This window comes from Coffea arabica, chromosome 8c (genome assembly GCF_036785885.1).
Source record: "Coffea arabica cultivar ET-39 chromosome 8c, Coffea Arabica ET-39 HiFi, whole genome shotgun sequence".
NCBI classification, from domain to species: domain Eukaryota; kingdom Viridiplantae; phylum Streptophyta; class Magnoliopsida; order Gentianales; family Rubiaceae; genus Coffea; species Coffea arabica.
In genome coordinates this window covers 36,572,151-36,594,368 of record NC_092325.1, presented here as the reverse complement: position 1 = coordinate 36,594,368, position 22,218 = coordinate 36,572,151, and the positions used below count along the sequence as shown (strand labels likewise).

The following is a 22,218-nucleotide window of genomic DNA, read 5'->3' as shown; positions in this document are numbered from 1 at the left end:
CCTATATTTCTATTCATTCATCATGTGGCAAAATAATTTGATGCTATACATTCGGCTAAATTTCTAAGGGGCCCAAACTATGCTTTGCACAGTTCAAGTACCTCTAGTGTGACATATAAGAAAGGTATCACTTCATATCATCCAGCTACGGTTGGTCAGCTCTTTTTATTAGTTAAAAGAAGTTAGTTGCAGCACCATCAAGGCATACCAAAGAACAAATCATACAAGGAGTAAATGATCATTGCAGGCCCCGGGAAAACCTGATGTTTGCTTGCTTGGAGGGGATCTCTGCATTTTTTGGCTATGCCAGGTGGTGCTCAAATACCAATTATACACGTCTAACCGAGCATTTGCCCTGTTTTGTTTTTACCAAGGGCCACTTCAGTTGTTAGCTACCATAAAAGACTTCAATTTTTGTAGGGTGAAAGATTAAGGGTTCAAACCTTCTCTCTCGTTACTTTGCCACTACCATGTGGCTTTACCAGATACATACGAATACGTAGTGCACCCGTCTGATTTGACGGTGATTCACCATAAAAAATTACCCTGTTTCGTTGTTCTGTTGTATAGTTTGATGTGTTATTTGGTGATGATATGGTAATGTTAAGCATTTCCTATTGGTTTAAAGGCTTTTTTGTTCGTTGTGGTAGAAATAACAGTCACGCCAATGTACTTACCGTCTATTCTTGTAATATGGCTTCATAGGACGGTTGTGGAACTTTCTGGAACAATTCTGTAATATGTTCTGAACAGCAATAAGTCTGTCTGTTGGTCTTGAAGCCTTGAAGGAGGTTCTTTGCCAGATTATTGTCCTTAGGTAACTCTTTCTAGATTCTAAACCAGATTGTTCTACTGAGTAATAGATATTATGGAACTTTAAAGTTTCTCTAGCAGATAATGCATTAATGCAGATTACTACGAAAAGGATCAACATTTGTATTCGGGTGGTGAAGCTCTCATTGGACAACATGCATGTTGTCAATATTGATAATAAACCTGGGAGTTAAGAAATTGTAAAATCCACATAAATTGGAAACCAAGCACTATAATACCCCACAGGCAGTAAAATTTTCATCGTCTGCAGTTCATGGGAAAAAAGTGTGAGGTACAAAAACGTGCTCTAAGGCTTATTCCCTCATACATGAAGTGCTTCATCTTCTCAATCATCTGAATTTCTAAGTTGTTGCATACTTACATCACTAACATTCAGAATTGAAGGAGCATCAGAGAAGAAAGGCATATTCTTTTGTTGAAGCTCATCAAATTCTTCAGGCCTTGCTGATCTTGGATCGAACTGTCTTCGGCCTGAAACGTTTAAACCCTGTTTGATGCAACCCAACCGCCTAGAATGCAAGACTTGCTTGGAAGTAACTGGCAATCGAATAGACTGATACTCTCTAAGGGCTGAAATCAGATTTTCAACCCCCCACTTCTTAAGGCATTTGCCTAAAACTGCAGCATCCAGTATTGACATGTTTGTGCTTCTCAGACCGTGAGGAGTTGTAGGATGAGCTGCATCTCCAATAAAAACTACATTGTCCCAAGAGATTTGCATCAGAGGTTCACAATCATAAATGATATTTAGGAGGGCTCCTCTGTTTCTTTAATGATCCTAGCTAATTCTGGGATCCAAACTTTTTCTGCTGCTTCATGCAACTTTTCAGTCATGTCACTGCTTACTTTCATGGTCACCGAGTTTCCCTAAGTACAGACATAAAAAGGTACATTAATTTCCACATAGAAAGGTAATTGCTTTGCTCCATGCTTCATAAGAGCCAAACTTATTTTCATTCTACTGAAAGGTAACATTTCAGTCATTGTGTTTGTCTTTGTTACTTCTCGAAGTATGGTTCCATTTCTAGAGAGGGCAAAATTCATGTTCCCCTTCTCATTGTGATTAAATTGTGAGATCTTAGTGCCCCGCATCCTTGACTCCTTGATGTTGGCTGTCCCAGAAAAACATGTCAAAGAAAATCCCTGATTAAGTAAAGTAATCAAACTTGACTACGGGAGTTGAGGTCAATTCTTGTTGGGGAATGATGAAGAAGTTATTCCTTGGTTTTCACACCTACATTTTCAGTGGATATTCGAGAAATAAAAATTAGTGTTTACAAACAGAACAATCAGAAAAATGATTTGGAAGTAACCATATAGTATATATAAAGGAAAAAGTTCAGCGTAAACCAAGGACCACATTATGCTGAAAGAATCATGGTCTATTGCAGTATATTGGCAAGAGAATTATTCTGGCTCAGGTTGATTGATATACCAAATCCAATTGATCCGTTTGTTCGGTAGTTCGTAGAGCCCACAGTGAGTTCCTGAACTCAATTCAAAGTAAAGGCATTTCCCCAAGTTTGGATATGCCCTCCTGAGATCCACCACAGCTTCAGCATGCTTGTTATTTGAAAATTCAAGAACACCACTCCATGCACAGTAACCAGAATATCTATGCATAAGATAACAAGGACAAAATGTCATACACAGGAAATTTAAAGCAAGAACTTAAAGAGATATCGACCACTACCTTTCACAGACCTCAGCTTAAGATCAGGAAGGAAACTCTTCCGAACACTAGAAAGACAGCCATCAGCAGCAATAAGTAAATCACTGACTATGTCATATGTGTCACCCGTTTCAAGAACTTTGCATTTAACCGTGACACAAGTCTTGTCTTCAGAAGTGCCAAATGCAAGGAAAAAATGCCCCCACAACACAACATGAAATGATAATGCATTGTGTAAAAAAGTATACAGATCAGCCCAGTGTGCTGCTCGAAAATTTAAGTTTTCATCTCTCGTCAGAGTCCAGCTGATTTTCTTTTCTCCACAGGTTGCTTTGTTCTATGAAGACAGAAATAGAGAAGTCAAGGGTAGTTGAGTTTTCAATTAAAGGATTCTAAGTTTCTGCTAGCAATGCTGTCCACAGGACAGCGGTATGATATGATTTAGTTCCCTGCAGACGCATGCTTTCATTCTGAAACAATGTCTATCATCTGTTAACAAGCGTCCTAGAAGGGTAGGCAAGACAATAGAACAAATGCAACTGTAGCGATCAGCTGTCATCTAAATTCCAGAGCTCAAACATGATTACTTTCAGATTCTATGACATTGTAAATGACTCTAAAGCTAGCTTCATGGCTAAATGACTTTCTAGCTAATTGGTTCAGTAAGAAATGGTAATTTTAGACACTAAATTACAAAATGCCCAACAAATTTAATGACTATTTGATGTTTTGCTTTTGTTTGGAATCAGAAATCCATTATGTCACCCTCAAAGGATTTCACCTTTAAAAAGAGTAATTAGGACTAGTCTTAATTAGGACTTAAAGAGTAATTAGGACTAGTCTTAATTAAATCCACAAGGGATTTAATTAGGACTAGTCTTAGCAATTGGCATACACCAGTCTAAGTATGTCCTTGCCGAGACTAATAAATTAGTGGAAATAACTTTCACTGGCACAAGCATTCCATACAACAGCCTGTCCGTAATTTCTTAGGAGTAAATAAGACCAAATGAGTATCTAAAAACATCAACAAAACCATTCATATTTTAAACTTATGAAGGGTTTACCAATAATAGGAGAAAAAACAAAAATAACCCTTGAAAGATAAAATAATAAGGGTTTTTATATATTAAACATACTTGATCAATACTAAGGGGCAAAGTGGAGTTGTGGAGAAGCTCAGGCTGCCTCAGCCAAGTCTGAATGATTTGCTGAGCCAAAGGGTCAAGGCCAAGTCCAGCACCAGTTGGGCTACCACTTGGGGGTGCACAAGTTTTCTCCAGCACCACAACATCCCACCCTGCATTGATAAGAGCATGAGCACAAGATATACCTGCTATGCTTCCTCCCACCACTACTGCTTTCGGCTTCCTGTTATTCTGTCACCCCTTCATATCTCATCAGTTGGAGTACTCTATCCCCTCTCGTGCTTGTAGTTTTGCTGGGATGGAATTGATTGGACATTTTTGGAGATGATTGGTCCATCCGTTTGGGGCCAAGAAGAATCATTTGGAGGGTAATGGGGTAGGTCCACTTGACATTTGTCAGGTTTGGTCCAATTGGTGTAATTCTTACTTTTTGTTTTTTCTTCTTATCGATGCTTCAGAGTCACAAGGGGCAGCATACACGTAATAATGTACCCGCAGTAAAATTTTCATTATGTGCAGTTTTCTGGAAAGGTGTAGGGTACAAAAACATAGTTTAAGGTTCCTTTATTCATACATAAAATGCTATATCTCCTCAACAATCCAACCGCTCTAAGTTGTTACATCAAATATTGAAGGAACATCAGTGAAGAAAGGCATATTCTTTTGCTGAAGGTCATCACATTCTTGAGGCGTTGCCATTCTCGGATCAAAAGGTCTGCGACCCGCAACGTTTAAACCCTGTTTGATGCAACCCATCCGCCTAGAATGCAATACTTGCTTTGAAGTAACTGGCAGCCGAATAGACTGATAATCTTCAAGGGCCAAATTTAGATTTTCCACCCCCCACTTCTGAAGGCATTTGCCTAAAACTGCAGCATCCAATACTGACATGTTTGTGCTTCTCAGACCGTGAGGAGTTGTAGGATGAGCTGCATCTCCAATCAAAACTACATTGTCCCAAAAGATTTGCTTCAGAGGTTCACAATCATACATGACATTTAGGAAGGGTTCCTTGGTTTCTTTTATGATCGTTGCTAATCCCGGGACCCAAACTTTTTCTGCTGCTTCATGCAGCTGCTCAATCATGTCGCTGTTAACTTTCATGGTCACTGAGTTTCCCTAAGTAAAAAGATCAAGAAGTACATCAGCTTAGGCATAAAGAGCTAATTGCTTTTCTCATGTTTCAGTCGAACTGGCTTTCATTCTTTTGAAGGTAACATTTGATTGAATCAGTTATATTGGGTTTGTCTTAGATAGTCGTATAGTTATGTTTCCATTATTTGAGAAGGTAACATTCATTTCCCTCTTCTCATTGTGCTTATGAGGGAGGTATTATTTCATTGCCCTGTGTCCTTCACTCCTTCAATGTTGGCTGTCTTAGAGAAATATTACAAAAGGAAGTGTCTAATTCTGATCACACAGTTGCAATTTATTCTGTTAAGCATATTTTAAAAAATTTGGATAATGATAGAGAAGTCATTCCTTGGCCCTTGAGCCAATAAGTGAGGAAGCAGAAGAATCAGAAGGACAATATTCGCATAACCCTATCATAGCTAACAAGGCAAACCATCAGCCTAGAAGAAACACGAAACCATGCTGAAACAAACCTCTTTTGATCACAAAATGGTAGAAAAAAAGATTACCTTAAGTTCTGGCTCAGGTTGATTGATATACCAAATCCAATTGATCCGTTGGTTCAATAGTTCGTAGATCACACTGTGAGTTCTCGAACTCAAATCAAAGTATAGGCATTTCCCTAAATCTGGGTATGCTTTCTTGAGGTCCAATACAGCTTCTGCATGCTTGTTATTTGAGAAATCAAGAACACCCCTCCATGCAGTGTGATAGGGTGTTAATTGTTGGTTATTTTATTATTAATTTCCCTTTTTATCCTTGCCAAATATTGCTTAATTGTTAAATATATATTTATATTTGGTATTTGAATCTCATTTCAGGAATGGAGCAGAAAACTACAAAAATGAGGGACTTTTTGGACATTATTGAGACTTCAAATAAGCCACAGACTTGGCCCACATGGTGATATACGTGGACTGCATTTCTTTTGCTAATTGGGAGTGTCTTGAGTACTTAAGAGTCCTAAGAGCAATGAAAGACGAAAAAGAGGAGGAAACATCAAGAGGCATTGCCTTTTGTACTTTGATTTGGAATCTGCGGCGAGGACCACGGGAAAGCATTGAGTCATTTTCAGCTTTGGAAGGAAAGAAACGTAGGGAGTTTTGAGAGTTGTTTTTGTTCTTTATTCGTGGGGACCACTGGATAGATAGCTTTAGTCATTTCCTTTGGCTATATAAGGACAATCGTAAGAAAGGCTACGGGGGACCTTTTTTTAGCATAGTTTAGTTTTTATTCTTCCGCATGGTTGTTCTCCATTAATGGAGGACTAACCTCTCAATTCTAGTCAAGGGGACAACTGAAGATTTGGTTCAACAATTACTGTGAGATCTAATTTATTTTAATTGTTTCCTTAATTTATTGGTATTTATATGTTTCCTGCTTTTAATTGCTATAGCTCATGTGAGTGATTGAATAGATGCGCAATATTTAATTATTCACATAGGCTATTTTGCTAAATAGGGATAATTGAATCCGTAATTGTTCGTTATCTTTATCTCAGTAGCAACTGGCGTAATTGGGTTTATGTCAGGGGAGCATACGATCTAACTTAAACAAACCCTCGTAGCGTGTTTGTTAGTTAGGATTGGGCCTTTCTAATTATTAATGCAATTTAGAAATTAAATCCTACGGTCGTACCTAGGGTTGTTTTTGGGTTAGAGAAATAGTTAACGGTCGTACCTTAACTATCGGGAAATTAAGGAAAGGTTGGTTGTTTATCGCGTGCATGACAACTATAACTGGTCTATTAATAAATGTGGAATTATCTGTGAATCAATGATCAGTGCATGAACCATTTCTGAAGTGTACCCTTGGCTAAAGTTTCTCCAATAATTATTTCTTTTATTTATTTTCTGCATTTAATTTATTTAGTTAGCATTTAATCCAAAAATCCCCCCATACTTTGAACTCTAGAAGAAACGAATTATCCCCAGTTCCTGTGGATTCGACCCTACTCACCGCTATATACAAAATCTGTATTTTTCTCGAGTAGGTATTTATTATTGCACAGGTTCGGCACCTATCAATTTTTGGCGCCGTTGCCGGGGACTGGTGTCAGATTAATTTGTTTCTTTTCGAGTTCACCTTGTTTTCATTTTTAATTTATTTTTTTTCCCTTTTTTTTTTATATAGTTTATGGCTGCTAACATTCCGTATTTTGATGATAGACTGGACTTTGTTCCTGAATGGGGTTATGAGACTCATGTTTTTCCTAATGATCAATGGGCTGTTGCAAATTGTGGAACTTATTTTGATTCCGGTTATTCAACTAACACATGCCCCGCATTTCAAGATAATCTAAGCGCTCAACTTGATACTTTTGGAGATTTTTCACCCCAATATCAAACGCAGTATGACCCTTATTCAAACGGGTATGATCAAGAATGGTGGGATAATTCCAATTTTGACTATGCGACGGGGCCAATGGATTTTCAACAGCAAGAGTCTCAGCAATCATCCTCCGTGTCAGGTATGTCTCTTGAAAAAATGATAGGTTTACTAATTGCTAATTCAAATCGATTTCATCAGGAGACACAAGCGAGCCTAAATCGATATCATCAGAAGACACAAGCGAGCTGTCGCGACCTGGCGGATCAACTGCGTCAATTGACAGCCAGGATAGAGCGATTAGAGGCTCACCTTGAAGAATTGCCCTCACAAACCAATATCAATCTTGAGGAAGATGAGAGTGCAATTGTCCGGCCAAATGACATGGAACTGCAAGAGTTTCAAGAAAACGGATTTAAAGATGCAGTTGAAAAGGAAGCTGAAGTGCAAGAAATGAGACTCCAGGATCAACTCATTCAAGTGAACGATTCCAGTGAACAATCTCCAAATGCGGTGACATCTTCTCCACTCCTTAATCAATATTTTCCTGACTCCTATTCTTCAACTCCTGTTACTGAAATTGATTTTATTATACCAGAAAATTTAATATTTCATGACAGGAATAAGTTAAGAGTGGAGATGGAAAAATATCTTGAACCGATGAATGCGTGTGGTGGAGGAGTGAGTGGAGAATACAGATCATTGTTGACTTGTTTAGCGCCATTTACTAGTCCATGGAAGCCCGTAACTCGTGTGCTCAAAGATTACTCCATCTATGAGGGTTACCAGGATCATATTGAAGATGAAGCATTGAAGCGAGCCACAAGATTTTATCCTCCGTGAACAAGCATAGCATGTCTAGCCAAAGACATTAAAGAAAGGCGCTTTTTGGGAGGCAACCCAATTGTTGATTTTGTTATTTTTGTGTTCAATTTCTTAAATATGTCGTTTCTCACTTGGGTACTAATCACTCTTGATGTTTCCTCACTATGACCAGAATATGTAATCTTGGCGTGCCCACGTGGTGTTTGTATCTCCTGAGGTCAGAGGATGTTTGTCAATCTTGGCGTGCCCACGCGGTGTTTGGGTCTCTTGAGGTCAGTGGACGTTTACTAATCTTGGCGTGCCCACGCGGTGTTTGACGACCCAAAACATGAAAAAAAAATAAAATAAAATAAAATAAAGAAAATTTATTTTCCTTTTTCAGTTCTGTGTTTCCTTCAAAAATTCAAAATTTGAAAATTTAAAAAAAAAACAAAAACAAAAAAAAATTTTTTTAAAAAATAATAAATATAAAAAATTATTTCTTCTTCTTCACTTTCAGTTTAGTTTCTTTCAGCAATTCGTTTTTTTTTTTAAATTTCAATTCGAAAAAAAAAAAGAAAAAAAAAAGAGAAACAAAAATAGACCAAAAGCTGTTATTTTTCTTTTCTTTCTTTCCTTTCCTTTTCTTCTTCTTCTCCGCTATTCCCCTGTTTTCCACTTTTCCTTCTCTTCTTTCGTTTGTCCGCCGCCGCAAGCCCACGCCACCAGCTCTGCCCAGCCACACCTAGCCGCCGCCTCTTCACCCACGGCCTGTTCCAGTACCAGCTCTCCACCAGCGCGCGAGCTCGAGCTACACCAGAGGCGTTCGCCGCCTCCCCTGCTCTCCCTTCGCGACGCCACCAGCAGCCGCGGAGCTGCCCGCCGTTCCCCTCACTCTCCCTTTCAAGCTCCACCCGTCACCTCCACTCACCAACGCCTTTGACCACCGCCAGCGCTCCTTCTTCCTCTCCTGCAGCGGCGCTCGTCCAGCTCCTCTCCCTTTCACGCTCCACAGCCGCGGCCACCACCTCGCACCACCGCACGCCACGAGCTCCACCACGCGCGACCACCATCAGTTCTCCTCCAGCTTCATCCCCGACCAGAGCCACCATCGCGCGCTGCTCCCGCGCACGAAGTTTCGCCCAGCGCCTCTTCCTGCCAACCGCCGCAACCTCCCTCTGCTCTCTCTCCACCTCGTCACCAGCTCACGGCCAACAGCTCCTCCGCTGCTCCACTGCTCCACCACCCATGGCCATCTGCTTGGTGTCTCTGGTATGAGGCGGAGGTACTTGTTTTTCCCAATTTATTGGCCAACTTTCTAAGATAAATTACTTATATTTGGAGTACTATTTCTGGAATAGATTTCTAGATTGAATTGGGCACAGACTTTGGGTTCAATGTTGAACTTTGGTTTTCGGTCCCTGCTAAATTAATTTGCTGAATTCTTGATGCCCTATGACTGTTGATTTAAGTTGCTAAATTATTCGGGCCTCTGCTGAATTGTAGTTGGCAAAGTTGTGCATTTATTTAATCCAGCAATTTTAATACTTAGTGCATTGATTGCTGATTTCATGGCCATAGTTACTATCCCAATTCATTAGTTTGGGACTTCTTTTAGCCCTTGAGATTGATATTTTCTAGACCCTCTGATAGCTATTCTTATTTGGAAATTATTGGGAGTTGATTTTGGGGGTTTGCTGCTTTTGTTGGGCGTTTGTTGCGATTTTGGGTTGGGCATTTAGTTGCTGCTTCTGTGCACCATCGGTTGCGATTTTTAAGAGGTTCTTGTGGCTGTTTTAAGAGGTTCTGGGAGGCATTTACTGAGATTTTGTGGGGAAAGGTTTGGTATTTGTCTGCATTTGCGGATATCATTGCTTATTGAATTGCATTTGCTGGTTCTTACAATAGTGGGGCATCCTGTGATTATTGATTCTTTTGTTGCATTGTTGGGAGCTGTGTTCTGATAGTGTGGGTAGCTACTTTCTGCGGTTGATTGTTGATTTGGGAAGCTACTGTGACACTTCCATTGCCTATTGCTCATTTTGTTGCATCTAATTGACTTGCTTGGGGTAATCTGCCCATCAATTTTAATCACTCAAGTCTTTGGAGCAGTTGTTGCACATTTGGACTACTTTGTTTCTATATCTGACTGAATTAGGACCACAAGTGCTCGTCAATTGCATTTGCTATAAGTATTGGGGTATTCGTATAGATTTTAGGAGCCTGCCTTGTGCATTTTATTGTTTGGGTTGCCTGCTAGTTACCATGGTGAAGCCACGATCCTCCCCCAGGGGCCGACGACTGGCTCCAACTTTCGATGACAGTTGAGAGACTGGAGACTCGAGTGACCCACATTGATATCGACTTGCATAACATGGCGCAGAATTTGGCAGCACTCCGCCCGACCCGCCCCTGTTTTGACGATTTCAGGGAAGTACCGTTGCCCTTCTCCTTCCTTTTGCTGTTAGTTTATCACATTGAGGGCAATGTGTGATTTAGGTGTGGGGGGGTCAGTTTTGGGTGCTAGTATTTTTAGTTTTTAGGTTCTAGAGGTTTTTCCTTTGTTTTAGTTTGATATTTATCTCCTTTTTCGTTTATTTAATTTTCTTTTCTTTTTCTAGTGGTCAGTCCTTAAATGAATACCAAGTTTTGATACCGGATTGTTGTCTCTAATTCTGCTATTGCCCAGTTTTATTAATAAAAGGGTATCAAGTTGATGTGGCTGAGTTCAGGAATATCTCGTTGGTGAATATCAATGATTGCTTAACTTTTCCTATTTTTGGTTAACTTTTCTAGGCATAGGGAATGATTGTTGGCATTTTTCGTGTGAATTGGTCTAATTATTAATTTTAGTTCTCCATGTCTGGAAATTTGAGGCTGGCTACTGTTAATCTTGTGTTGCTTTTAGATATCGTGTTATATGGTTGTAAATAAGAGTTGACTGTACTCCGCTAGTGGTTACTACTGAGTAACCGGGGATCTTCACCTAAAGTATCGATTCTCGCGTCAAAAGGTAGTAGTTGCTATGAGTGCGTGGTTCTGTAGCGATTGGAGCAGAGTAACCGGGCTCCTCCATCTAACAAATGTTGGAGTTCGCGTCAAAAGACTCTAAATGGCTAGAGACTAAGTCTTTTGCTATTCCCAAAAAAAAAAAAAAAACAAGTAAAGTTTGTGTTAGTATTTAAAAAAAAAAAAAAAAAGCCAGCTTGCCTATTTGTGATCTTAATGTCGAGATTTTGGTTAATAGATGGACCATTTACTGATAAATGTAAGCCACCATTCCTTTTTCTTAGATTAGTTTGCTTTAAATTGGAGGCGTTGGTGGTTGAGAAGCTAACCGGAGTGGTTTTTCTTGGATCTTAACTGTGATACTTGATATATGTTTTTCTGGGTACCTTGGCAATACGGTAGTTGGAACAATAACCATTGTCAAATTTTGGTGTTATTTGTCGTCTCCATGCTTGAGGGCAAGCATGATTTAGGTGTGGGGGGAATTGATAGGGTGTTAATTGTTGGTTATTTTATTATTAATTTCCCTTTTTATCCTTGCCAAATATTGCTTAATTGTTAAATATATATTTATATTTGGTATTTGAATCTCATTTCAGGAATGGAGCAGAAAACTACAAAAATGAGGGACTTTTTGGACATTATTGAGACTTCAAATAAGCCACAGACTTGGCCCACATGGTGATATACGTGGACTGCATTTCTTTTGCTAATTGGGAGTGTCTTGAGTACTTAAGAGTCCTAAGAGCAATGAAAGACGAAAAAGAGGAGGAAACATCAAGAGGCATTGCCTTTTGTACTTTGATTTGGAATCTGCGGCGGGAACCACGGGAAAGCATTGAGTCATTTTCAGCTTTGGAAGGAAAGAAACGTAGGGAGTTTTGAGAGTTGTTTTTGTTCTTTATTCGTGGGGACCACTGGATAGATAGCTTTAGTCATTTCCTTTGGCTATATAAGGACAATCGTAAGAAAGGCTACGGGGGACCTTTTTTTAGCATAGTTTAGTTTTTATTCTTCCGCATGGTTGTTCTCCATTAATGGAGGACTAACCTCTCAATTCTAGTCAAGGGGACAACTGAAGATTTGGTTCAACAATTACTGTGAGATCTAATTTATTTTAATTGTTTCCTTAATTTATTGGTATTTATATGTTTCCTGCTTTTAATTGCTATAGCTCATGTGAGTGATTGAATAGATGCGCAATATTTAATTATTCACATAGGCTATTTTGCTAAATAGGGATAATTGAATCCGTAATTGTTCGTTATCTTTATCTCAGTAGCAACTGGCGTAATTGGGTTTATGTCAGGGGAGCATACGATCTAATTTAAACAAACCCTCGTAGCGTGTTTGTTAGTTAGGATTGGGCCTTTCTAATTATTAATGCAATCTAGAAATTAAATCCTACGGTCGTACCTAGGGTTGTTTTTGGGTTAGAGAAATAGTTAACGGTCGTACCTTAACTATCGGGAAATTAAGGAAAGGTTGGTTGTTTATCGCGTGCATGACAACTATAACTGGTCTATTAATAAATGTGGAATTATCTGTGAATCAATGATCAGTGCATGAACCATTTCTGAAGTGTACCCTTGACTAAAGTTTCTCCAATAATTATTTCTTTTATTTATTTTCTGCATTTAATTTATTTAGTTAGCATTTAATCCAAAAATCCCCCCATACTTTGAACTCTAGAAGAAACGAATTATCCCCAGTCCCTGTGGATTCGACCCTACTCACCGCTATATACAAAATCTGTATTTTTCTCGAGTAGGTATTTATTATTGCACAGGTTCGGCACCTGTCACAGTGTAACCTGAATATCTATGAACAAGATAACAATGTAAAAAGTATCACTTACAGGAAATTTAAGGCAAAAAAAAAAAAAGATAAAAATTTCTGACATTACTATTTACAGACCTCAGCTTAAGATCAGGAAGGAAGCTCTTTCGAATGCTGGAAAGACAGCCATCAGCAGCAATAAGTAGATCACCTACTATGTCAATTGTGTCACCGGTTTCAAGAACTTTACATTTAACTGTGACGCTAGTTTTGTCATCAGAGATGCAAAATGAAAGGAAATAGTGCCCCCACAAAACAGTATCAGATTGTAGTGCATTGTGTAAAAGGCTATATAGATCAGTCCAGTATGCTGCTCTAAAATTGAAGTTTTCATCCCTTGTCAAAGTCCAGCTGATTTTCTTTTCTCCATCAGTTGCTTGGTTCTACAAAGACAGAAATGGAGCAAGTCAATTTTAACTGAAATGATGAATTAAACGAGCCCGTAGTTTACATATAAGATATCTTTCTGAAACTTAAATTGGCAGAATGGTTACCTATAATACAGGGATGGCAAATACAGCATCATCCTTCCCATAAAAAATGAAAATCATGAACCACATTTTTTAACTGATGGTGCAAGTGATGCTATTATGCTAGTTAAAGCAGTCTATCTAGTTTATATCATACACAGGCAAATTAGTAACAGATTTTGCAACAAATGCAACCCTACAATAGCGGTATGATATGGTTTGGTTTACTAGAGACGAATGCTTTTGTGCTGAAGAAATGCCTATCATCTTTTGACCAGAGTCTTTGCAGGGTAGGCAAGAAAATTGAACAATGCATCTGTTGCGATCAAATGCACTCGAAATGCAAAGCTCAGAGATGACTATTCCCAGCTTATATAACATTCTAAATTGCAGTAAAGCTAGCTTCATTGGTAACTTGAAGTTGAAAGACTTGGAATCCATCTTCTGAGTCCCATATCAACAAGAATATTCCCCCACATCATAATCAGTTCCTTTTTGCTACTAAAAAAACTTGCATTTTAAAAATAAAATTGGAAGATTTGTGTAGTCCAGTTTACTCCTTAACATGATATTTACAAGTATTGCTGTATGGTAGTCTACACTATAATGACTGACAAACCAAGCCAACTGAAAGTTCTCCGCTTCTACACAACCCTTTTCCAAAAAAGGACAGAAAGGAAGTACTTAACAATCTCTGCAAGACTGTTCCCGCATTCAACAACAAAATAAGTCCTTGCTGAAACTCAGATTAGCATCTAAGGAATTTCCTTAAAACAGCCAATCAACAACATCTTAGAAGTTAATATGATCCAATAGCAGTAATTAAATTCAAGAATGAACCAGTCCGTTCTTTCAAAATTCAAATCATTTAAGACTCACAATCAACAGGAGCAAACAGGAAAATAACTCTTCAACATAAAATTACAAAAGGGCGTTTGTTAAACATACTTGATCAATAGTGAGGGGCAAAGTGGAGTTGTGGAGAAGCTGAGGGTTCCTCAGCCAAGTCTGAATGATTTTCTGAGCCAAAGGGTCAAGTCCGAGTCCAGCACCAGTTGGACTGCCACTTGGGGGTGCACAACTTTTCTCCAGCACCACCACATCCCATCCTGCTTCAATCAGAGCATGTGCACAAGATATTCCTGCTATGCTTCCTCCCACCACAACTGCCTTGGGCTTCCTGCTATTCTGCCACCCCTTCATCTCTTATCACTTATAGTACAATATCTCTTTTTTTGTGCTTGTAATTTTTCTGGAACGGAATTGATTAGAGCTATATTGGAAGATGATGTGTTCCATCAGTTAGTTTGAGGTCAAGAAGAATCATTTGAATACCACAAGAAGAAGATTCTCCTTTACATCCTTTTCTTGTTTCTCTTTTTGCGCTTTTGCAAAGTTTTGGGCTCAAATTAATTTTATTTCCTTGTACTCATTAAATTCTTCCCTTTGTCATTATTGCACGTGCAGTAATGCTAATTCTTTAATTAAACATATTTTCAAGGAAGTATTGTAATTTTGGTCCCTCAAATTTGAGCAATATGGCGAATGGTCCATAGAGTTTTACTGAAAAGAAATTTGGTCCCTAAGATTTTTTTTTTTTTTTTGAGGGTGGTCCCTCAGATCATAAGATGTTCAATGCTAACTAAAGCCAGTTTAAGCTAGGAATGGCAACGGCTTGCTGCCCGCCAGTTTCTCCCCCCTTCCCCGGGGCGCCCCGTGGAGTACCTACAAGGGCTAATAAAAGTGTTAAGTGTAGACGTATAAATGTATTAATAAATATTTCGTGTTAAATATAAATGTATTAATGTATTGTGCTTAGTGTAATTAAAAATTTAGTATAAATATATTAGTAAATTTAACATAATTAATTAATAATTTCTATAAGTATACATGTATAATTATTAATATAATTAATAATATTAATTATATTATACATACTAATATATATTATATAATATTTATAACTAATAACATCATTATTACAAGTTTATAACTAATTAAATTAAATATTATATATATAATTATATATATTTAATTTTTTCAATGGGTGGCTGGTGGGGGATGGAGTGGGGATATACTCCCTGCCCTCCGTCTCGTTTTTTAACTGGGGAGAAAAATGCCCCTACCTCCCCCGCCGGCCCCAATCGTGCCTGCCATCCCTATTTTAAGCCGTTTAAGTGTCATTTGACGAAATTGAAACTTAATTAAGGTTAAACAGCCAACATATCAAGCCCAATATAGAGGTTTTGCTCTTTTCTAGGCGTACTATATCTCTTCTTGTTTGTTTTGATTTTCTTGAAAATGCTAGGGGAGAAGGCTGCACAATGCACAGGAGTGAATACCTGTGTTATAATTTGCTAAGCATCATGAGATTAAAAAAGTAAAAAATACTATCAATATTGGTAAGCAAACGAGAAAGTATAGTGATTTTTAAATGCACAAATAGAATCAAATACACTAATTTGTTTAAGTGGAGAAATGTAAAAATAACTAAATGGTCATTTAATCACATAATCACATGTCAGTAGGAATTTTTTCTAAATTTATTGTGAAAACATTTATATATATATATATATATATGTATATAAAAAATGAATCACTTTAGTCCTTGCAATTGTAATGATTAGAAAGACAATCAATCAACTGATTGTAAATCCTTTATTCTAAAATTGTACTATTTCAGATTGTAAATTGTTTCTCCTGAAGTAATCAACAAATAGGAGTCCCTAGCCATAAAACTATCATATGCTTAGAAATTTAGGAATGCTTGGTCTACTTTTGTTAATTAGTGCCTATTTATGTTTCCCCTACCATGACTATTGCAATTTAACTGACATATAGGCTTGCAGATAAATTGAAAAGGACAATATAAGTCTAATTAGCAAGTCTAAATTGTCGAAATCAGATGGATAACACAATTGCGGAAAACAGAATTGTAATTCTAGTACAGCGACGCATGAACACCAATAATGCATTCATTAATTGGAACAATTGTTTTAGGAAGTACCTTAATCAGAAAGCTACTGCTAGACAAATCCCTTGTTTGACAGTTGTACCTCAGTTGCGGGCAAACACGAAAATTCAAGAATGCAGTTACAAATATAATTACCACTTTTAAACTACACAATATTGTTATTGTTTCATTCAAAAATTCAATATACACATAGATAGTATCTACCTGAAAAACACAATGTAAAAAACGTTATCTCTTCGGGGACCACCATGGTGATATAGAGCTTAAGCAACTCATGCAACCTTATTGTGTTAACGTCCTTCATTATCGCAGGTTGCTAAAAAAAACTGCTCAACAAATGCTTTAGAAAAGCCAAAAACTTTCAGTTTCCATTCAAACATGCTTTCCAACAGGTCCCTCATCTTCCAATCATTACTATTGTATTAAAGAAGCCATAATTGCTCACTCTAATGATCCAACTTTTTACATTTGCTGAATTCATTTTTGTGAAAAATTTAGAAGAGAAAAAGCCAACTGTTACACTTCTACTATAAAGGATTGAGTTAATGTTCTTCTCAATGCGTTCATGTGCGCGTAATCATGCTCCAATTATTCAATGTAACCCTTGGATCTCTTTGCAGAAACTCAATGACTTGCATGAAGATTTGTAGCAATTACAAATCAATAGTAACAGTTATTTAGAAGTGCAAAACTGAAACAATAGCTGAATAGCTACACATCAGTAGTGTAAGTATCAACCCACTAAGGATAGAGTGGGTAATGCACACCAATGCACATTCAATGCTAGTACTATATCGTTAATGATTTGTACACTCATGCTGCATTGCCTAACTTGCTCCTCAAAAAGGTTAGATGAAAATTATCCAACAATCAAACAACAACCCGTTTTTAAGAGAAGGATATTTCGATATACACAAGAATATGCACATGCTATCTTAAGTAGTACTAAACGTTATAACTACATTTAAAACAATTTTACAATCCCAAAATATCCCTACTCTTGCGGTTGAAATTCAAAATCTTTTATTTTGATTGATTTCATCATCATTCTTGGAGTTTAAAACCTTTTATTAACAGATTTGGCTATTGCAACATGCACGGAAGGGGAGGTAGAGTGAAAACAATTTCAAAATTTCTTATAATTTTCATATTTATCTTATCTGCTAAATTACAAATTTATAATTTTTAGTGCATGTTTAGCTTGCCATTAGGACAGTGATATAAATCCAATCGTACTGAATGATTTTCAGCAATTGGTTAATGAAATCTATTTTTTAATAAAAAAAAGTTTAACTTTTTATACTCCAAAATCATTTCTCAATCATCTTGGATTTAAACAATATTTCAAATTAAATTAAGTTGTACCTAATTTATCATTCAAACGTATACCATGACATTTATTACCTCTTACACGTATACAATTTTTTTACTGTAACAAAACTTTTCCGAAAAATTTAACACTTGACATTTCCCTCTCAATTTTGTGCCCCTTAGCCTTAGGCAAGTGTACCAACCCTAACTTATTTACATCACTCGAAATTTATTGCAACCCAAATAAATCGATATGCAATTATCACAGTAACTAAGTGTAGATACTTTTACATGATGTCATTAGTTCAGCTTATAAATCACAAAAAGTACCAATTTGCATTTGCATTTGCAATTGTTTAACAACCAATGACCTTTGTCGTCCTCATAATTCATAACCTAAAACGATCTATAAGCCTCGTACCATGCGTCCATTTTGAGGTGTAAACTGTATAATACTCAGAAAGATGAATTTCCCGATATATTGGAGGGTTTGTGTCGGATAGAAGCTCCTTCAACGGTCCAATGGGTTTCGAACTCCGATTAAAGAAACAGCCAGCTGATAGTCGCGGGACATCTGATTTAGCTAGTACTCTGTGCTTCACGCTCTTGAACTTGTCATTGCTAATCAGCTGCCAAAATTGGTGAAAGTGAAAAACAAATTTCCTAAGAACACAAATCTGCAAGCCCTTTTTGTTGGAAACAAAAAGGTCTGTATCCCATTAAAAAAATAATGACGAAGAAGAAGTCTGCAAGCCCTAAAAGTTTCACCAACTTTCTTTTGAACTCTTCAGGTTTAATTCTTTGCTTTCTTTTCTTTTTTTTAAAACCAAAATCACCCGGTCGGTTGTCATTGCTAAATGCTAGTCAAGAATGACACGAAAGATGAAAGTACTAGCAGACGTCAAACTGAATTCATGGTAAAACTGTTTGACTTAAAAAGGCCAAACCAAAATGACTGGTAGCTCCCTTGAACTATATTTACCTCTTGAATTATTAGTTGCATTAATTTACCCCATAACTTTTCCATTAGATTAAATAATTTTGGGTCAGACATTTCTTTTCTAAAAACCCTCTTTCTTTTCTTTCTTTTTTGTTTTTGGGTCGATGCAGGCATAATCCAACGGGTTCACTAATGCAAAAATAAGTTTTTAGAGACAAATCTCAAATTCCAGCACAATTCCAGAAGCATAAACTGCATTTTTTCCCTTAAAAAAGGGTAAATTACACTTTATCCCCTATGATTTAGTATTTTTTTTATATAACCCCCTTATGGTTTCAAAAGCTATACATAACTCTTTCATGGTTTGGATTGAAATGTCAAAGTGATGAAAATAGTCATTCGTAACGAAACTTTTGAAAATATCGAAATTGCCCTTATAAATACATGGCACACTAATCTCGTATGATTTTTATGTTTTACCATATAACTCCCTTAATGTTTAATACTTTACCATATAACCCATTTTGATTTTCAAAATATACACATAACCCCCCTTGGTTAATAAATAATTTTCAACTTACATAAGGGTATTTTTGATATTTTAGGTTACTCCGTTGCGAATAATCATTTCCGACACTTTGACATTTTAATCCAAATTATGAGAGAGTTATGTATAGCTTTTGAAACCATAAGGGGGTTATGTAAAAAAATGCTAAATTATAGGGGGCAAAGTGTAATTTGCCCTAAAAAAAGGAATCAAATGCTGACTCTGGCAGACACTTTTTTTTTTTTGTCAACAACGATACATTTGTATAGTATAACCTACTCTATCCTAATCTAGGGGGAGGGAGAGCCTAAGGAGACTGTGGTAAGGGGCTAGTGAGTATACATGCCCAATTATACTAAGGGAGTGCTCGAGCACAACCCTTAGATTTTTTTCGGTGCAGGTGAGATTTGAACCCTCACCTACAATCCAAAGAGGGACTTAAACCCCTCCCTGGTGCCCACTGAGCCATTGGCCCAGTGGTTGACTCTGGCAGACACAGTCTAAGTTCTTTATGATAAACTAGCTAAAATTAATGAAATTGCACCTGCACGAAGTCTCCAACATTTACAACCAAAGCTCCTTTGGTCGGAGGCACGTCCACCCAATGGTTCTGATGAAGAAGTTGGAGGCCACCAACGTTGTCCTGCTGGAGTATTGTGAGAAATGACGGGTCTGAATGCTGCCTAGCGCCAAGAGTTAAGTGTGGCTCTGGGCAAGTTGGGTAATAGTGACAAGCAAACTGTCCACCTTTCAACCACCCATTTCTTGAAAGATAGTCTCTGTTGAGGCCAAGAGCCTCAGAAAATAGACCAGAGAGAGTGTCCTCTAGCTTCAATAAACATTCCATATAGCTAACAACAGCTTCTCTGCCACAAAATAACCAAAAAATTGAAACAAAAAAAAGTTATTAATTTTATTAATTTTAAGTCTTTAATTAGATCTACATCTTTTAGACCCTGAGTAAGGAGAAATTCTTAAGATTACGATGAAACTCAAAGAAGGAGTGTTTTCATGTTGTGGACCAAAGGATCGTCCCATCTTGCAAACATGTACTCTTTTTCATTGGAGCTCACATTCAGCGAGAGCTCGCATTCAAAACTTGCATAAACGACAGCCCTGGCCTTGAAAAAAAAAAAAAAAAAAACACCTCTTGTGTTGAATTTTCTTTAGAGTTCATGACGGTCTTGGGATTTTTTTTTCCTGTCTTAATATGATAGATCTAGACCTAACTAAGTGTACGGGGAAAATGCATATTCACAAAATTAATCATATAAATTAGAAAACCGAAGTACCTGCAAATTGTTGGTAAACCATGAGGGTCCAATATATCTTCTGGAAACCTGAATGACAACGTATCACGCCAGTCGGTTGGCTGATTGCCGTCTAGAGACGAAGTGGTGAAGAATCTCACATTTTGCTTTGGATCATGAGAATAAAGTTCGCTCTTCACCTCTGCGGGCTGTTCATGGAACCGTTTCTGACATTCTAGTAACTTGTCCAGTTTACTAATGGGTATTCCATGATTGATCAATTGGAAAAATCCCCATGTCTCCAATGCTCCACGAATCTGATCAACAATTTCTTTCCGTTGATGATCACCATATTGAAGATCTTTCAGATCAATCAGAGGCACCAGGAGATTGTTATTGGTGGGATATTCAGCTAGTAGTTTTTCGTCATGGACGAACATTCTTGGGATTCTTACCATCCCGGAATCCACTAGGCCTTTGACCCCTGCTTTTGTTTCACGAAATTCTTTGATTTCCCTGGCTCGATCATGTTTCAACTGGGAATCCATTGAAAATAGCTTCAGGCTGTTGCTTTTGCTCGGAGCACTAGGTTGGTTGTCTTGCATACAACTAGTCAAATGCCTCAAACTTTTCCAAAAGATTCAAGTAGTTATCAAAGTTGAAAACTGGCAAGGCATGTCCAATTTCGTCAACTCGCTACCACCAAAAATGAAGGGTTAACCAGTCATAACCCTGTGTGTTCTTGCATGATACCATATGACCCCTAAAGGCTTCAAAGTATCCATATAATGCCCTTAATATTTTATATTAAATATTAAATAAAAATATCATGGAAAATAGTTCAGATAACGTCATTAGTTGAAATACTAATATTATTTTTACCTAAACACTAAATTTAATAAATGTCTGACTCTGACTACTTTACATAAAACCATAGAAAGATTGTGTGGATAAATGTTAAACCACAAGGAGGTTAAATGGATATTTATACAACCACAAAGAGGGTAAGTGGATATTTATACAAAACTATAGGGATGCTAAGTAGTTATTATAATTTCATGACATGCACTTTTGAAGCGTGTCTCGGTCAATTGCTCTAATTGGAGATGCTTTTCATTCATTTTTCGCTTTATATAAAATTACAGAGGAATTATGTGAATATTTTTTGAAACCGTAACGGGTATGTGATATTATAGGACAAATTACATTTTACCCTCATGCGGTTTAGTATTTTTGTACATAACCCCTCTATGGTTTCAAAAACTATACATAACTTCCTTATGATTTGGATTAAATCCAAAACAGAGTCACCTAAAACATCAAAAATACTCCTATGTAAAGTCAAAAATTATTTATTAACGACAGAGGGTTATGTGTATATTTTGAAGATTATAAAGGGATTATATGGTAAAATATTAAATCATAAGGGGGTTATATAATAAAATATAAAACCATACGGGATTAGTACGTCATATATATTATGTTTATATATTTTGGTCACTTTAGCAATTTTAATTTTTAAACAAGGGTAGTAATTTCGATATTTTCAAAAGTTCCGTTACAAATGATCATTTCCTTTATTTTGACACTTTAATCCAAACAATAAAAGGGGTATGTGTAACTTTTGAAACTATAGGAGAATTATATACAAAAAAATACTAAATCATAGGGGGATAAAATGTAATTTGCCCAATATTATATAAAAGCACAGGAACATTATCAGTAATTTACTCAAAAATTTAATGTCAGATTTCGACCGGTTACCTTACTTTGAGATCGGAGACCAATCTAAGCAACTTTTATTCTTGCATAGAAAACCGAACTTCTTTTTTATTTCAATTTGTCATCACGCCTGGTGCCGCATTTTGTTTCAGTAAAACAAAGAAAGGGCAAAAAAGAAAAAAAAAGGACTCAAATCTAGGATAATTGTTTGTCACTATTTTAAGTATTCTACAACA

The 22,218-nt window shown here is 37.1% G+C and overlaps 2 protein-coding genes and 1 pseudogene across 2 annotated transcripts; all 3 read right to left on the bottom strand.

Annotated features, from left to right (window-relative positions):
• Positions 1 to 1,029: 1,029 nt before the first annotated feature.
• Positions 1,030 to 4,164, bottom strand: LOC113706052 (uncharacterized; annotated as a pseudogene).
• A 29-nt stretch (positions 4,165 to 4,193) lies between these two features.
• On the bottom strand, positions 4,194 to 14,655 carry LOC113707477 (uncharacterized). The gene is made up of 5 exons (XM_027229826.2): positions 14,187 to 14,655; positions 12,847 to 13,151; positions 12,740 to 12,750; positions 5,298 to 5,497; positions 4,194 to 4,773 (listed from the first exon to the last, which is right to left on the bottom strand). The coding sequence occupies exons 1-5, from the start codon at positions 14,439 to 14,441 to the stop codon at positions 4,264 to 4,266; spliced, it is 1,281 nt and encodes a 426-aa protein (XP_027085627.1). The 5' UTR covers positions 14,442 to 14,655; the 3' UTR covers positions 4,194 to 4,263.
• A 4,654-nt stretch (positions 14,656 to 19,309) lies between these two features.
• LOC113706051 (1-aminocyclopropane-1-carboxylate oxidase homolog) lies at positions 19,310 to 20,857 on the bottom strand. Its single transcript, XM_027227945.2, has 2 exons — positions 20,303 to 20,857; positions 19,310 to 19,876 (listed from the first exon to the last, which is right to left on the bottom strand). Exons 1-2 carry the CDS (start codon positions 20,806 to 20,808, stop codon positions 19,540 to 19,542), a joined length of 843 nt encoding a protein of 280 aa, XP_027083746.2. The 5' UTR covers positions 20,809 to 20,857; the 3' UTR covers positions 19,310 to 19,539.
• Between the last annotated feature and the right edge of the window lie 1,361 nt (positions 20,858 to 22,218).

Bases quoted from the DNA above. Each gene is read 5' to 3' on its own strand.
- LOC113706051 (XM_027227945.2), bottom strand. From the start codon at position 20,808: ATGGATTCCCAGTTGAAACATGATCGAGCCAGGGAAATCAAAGAATTT. The intron at 19,877-20,302 runs GTACTTCGGTTT...ATTTTGTGGCAG, and splicing joins GGTTTACCAACAATTTGCAG to AGAAGCTGTTGTTAGCTATA.
- LOC113707477 (XM_027229826.2), bottom strand. From the start codon at position 14,441: ATGAAGGGGTGGCAGAATAGCAGGAAGCCCAAGGCAGTTGTGGTGGGA. The intron at 13,152-14,186 runs GTATGTTTAACA...CTGTCTTTGTAG, and splicing joins TGCCCCTCACTATTGATCAA to AACCAAGCAACTGATGGAGA. The intron at 4,774-5,297 runs GTAATCTTTTTT...CTTTTTACTTAG, and splicing joins AACCTGAGCCAGAACTTAAG to GGAAACTCAGTGACCATGAA.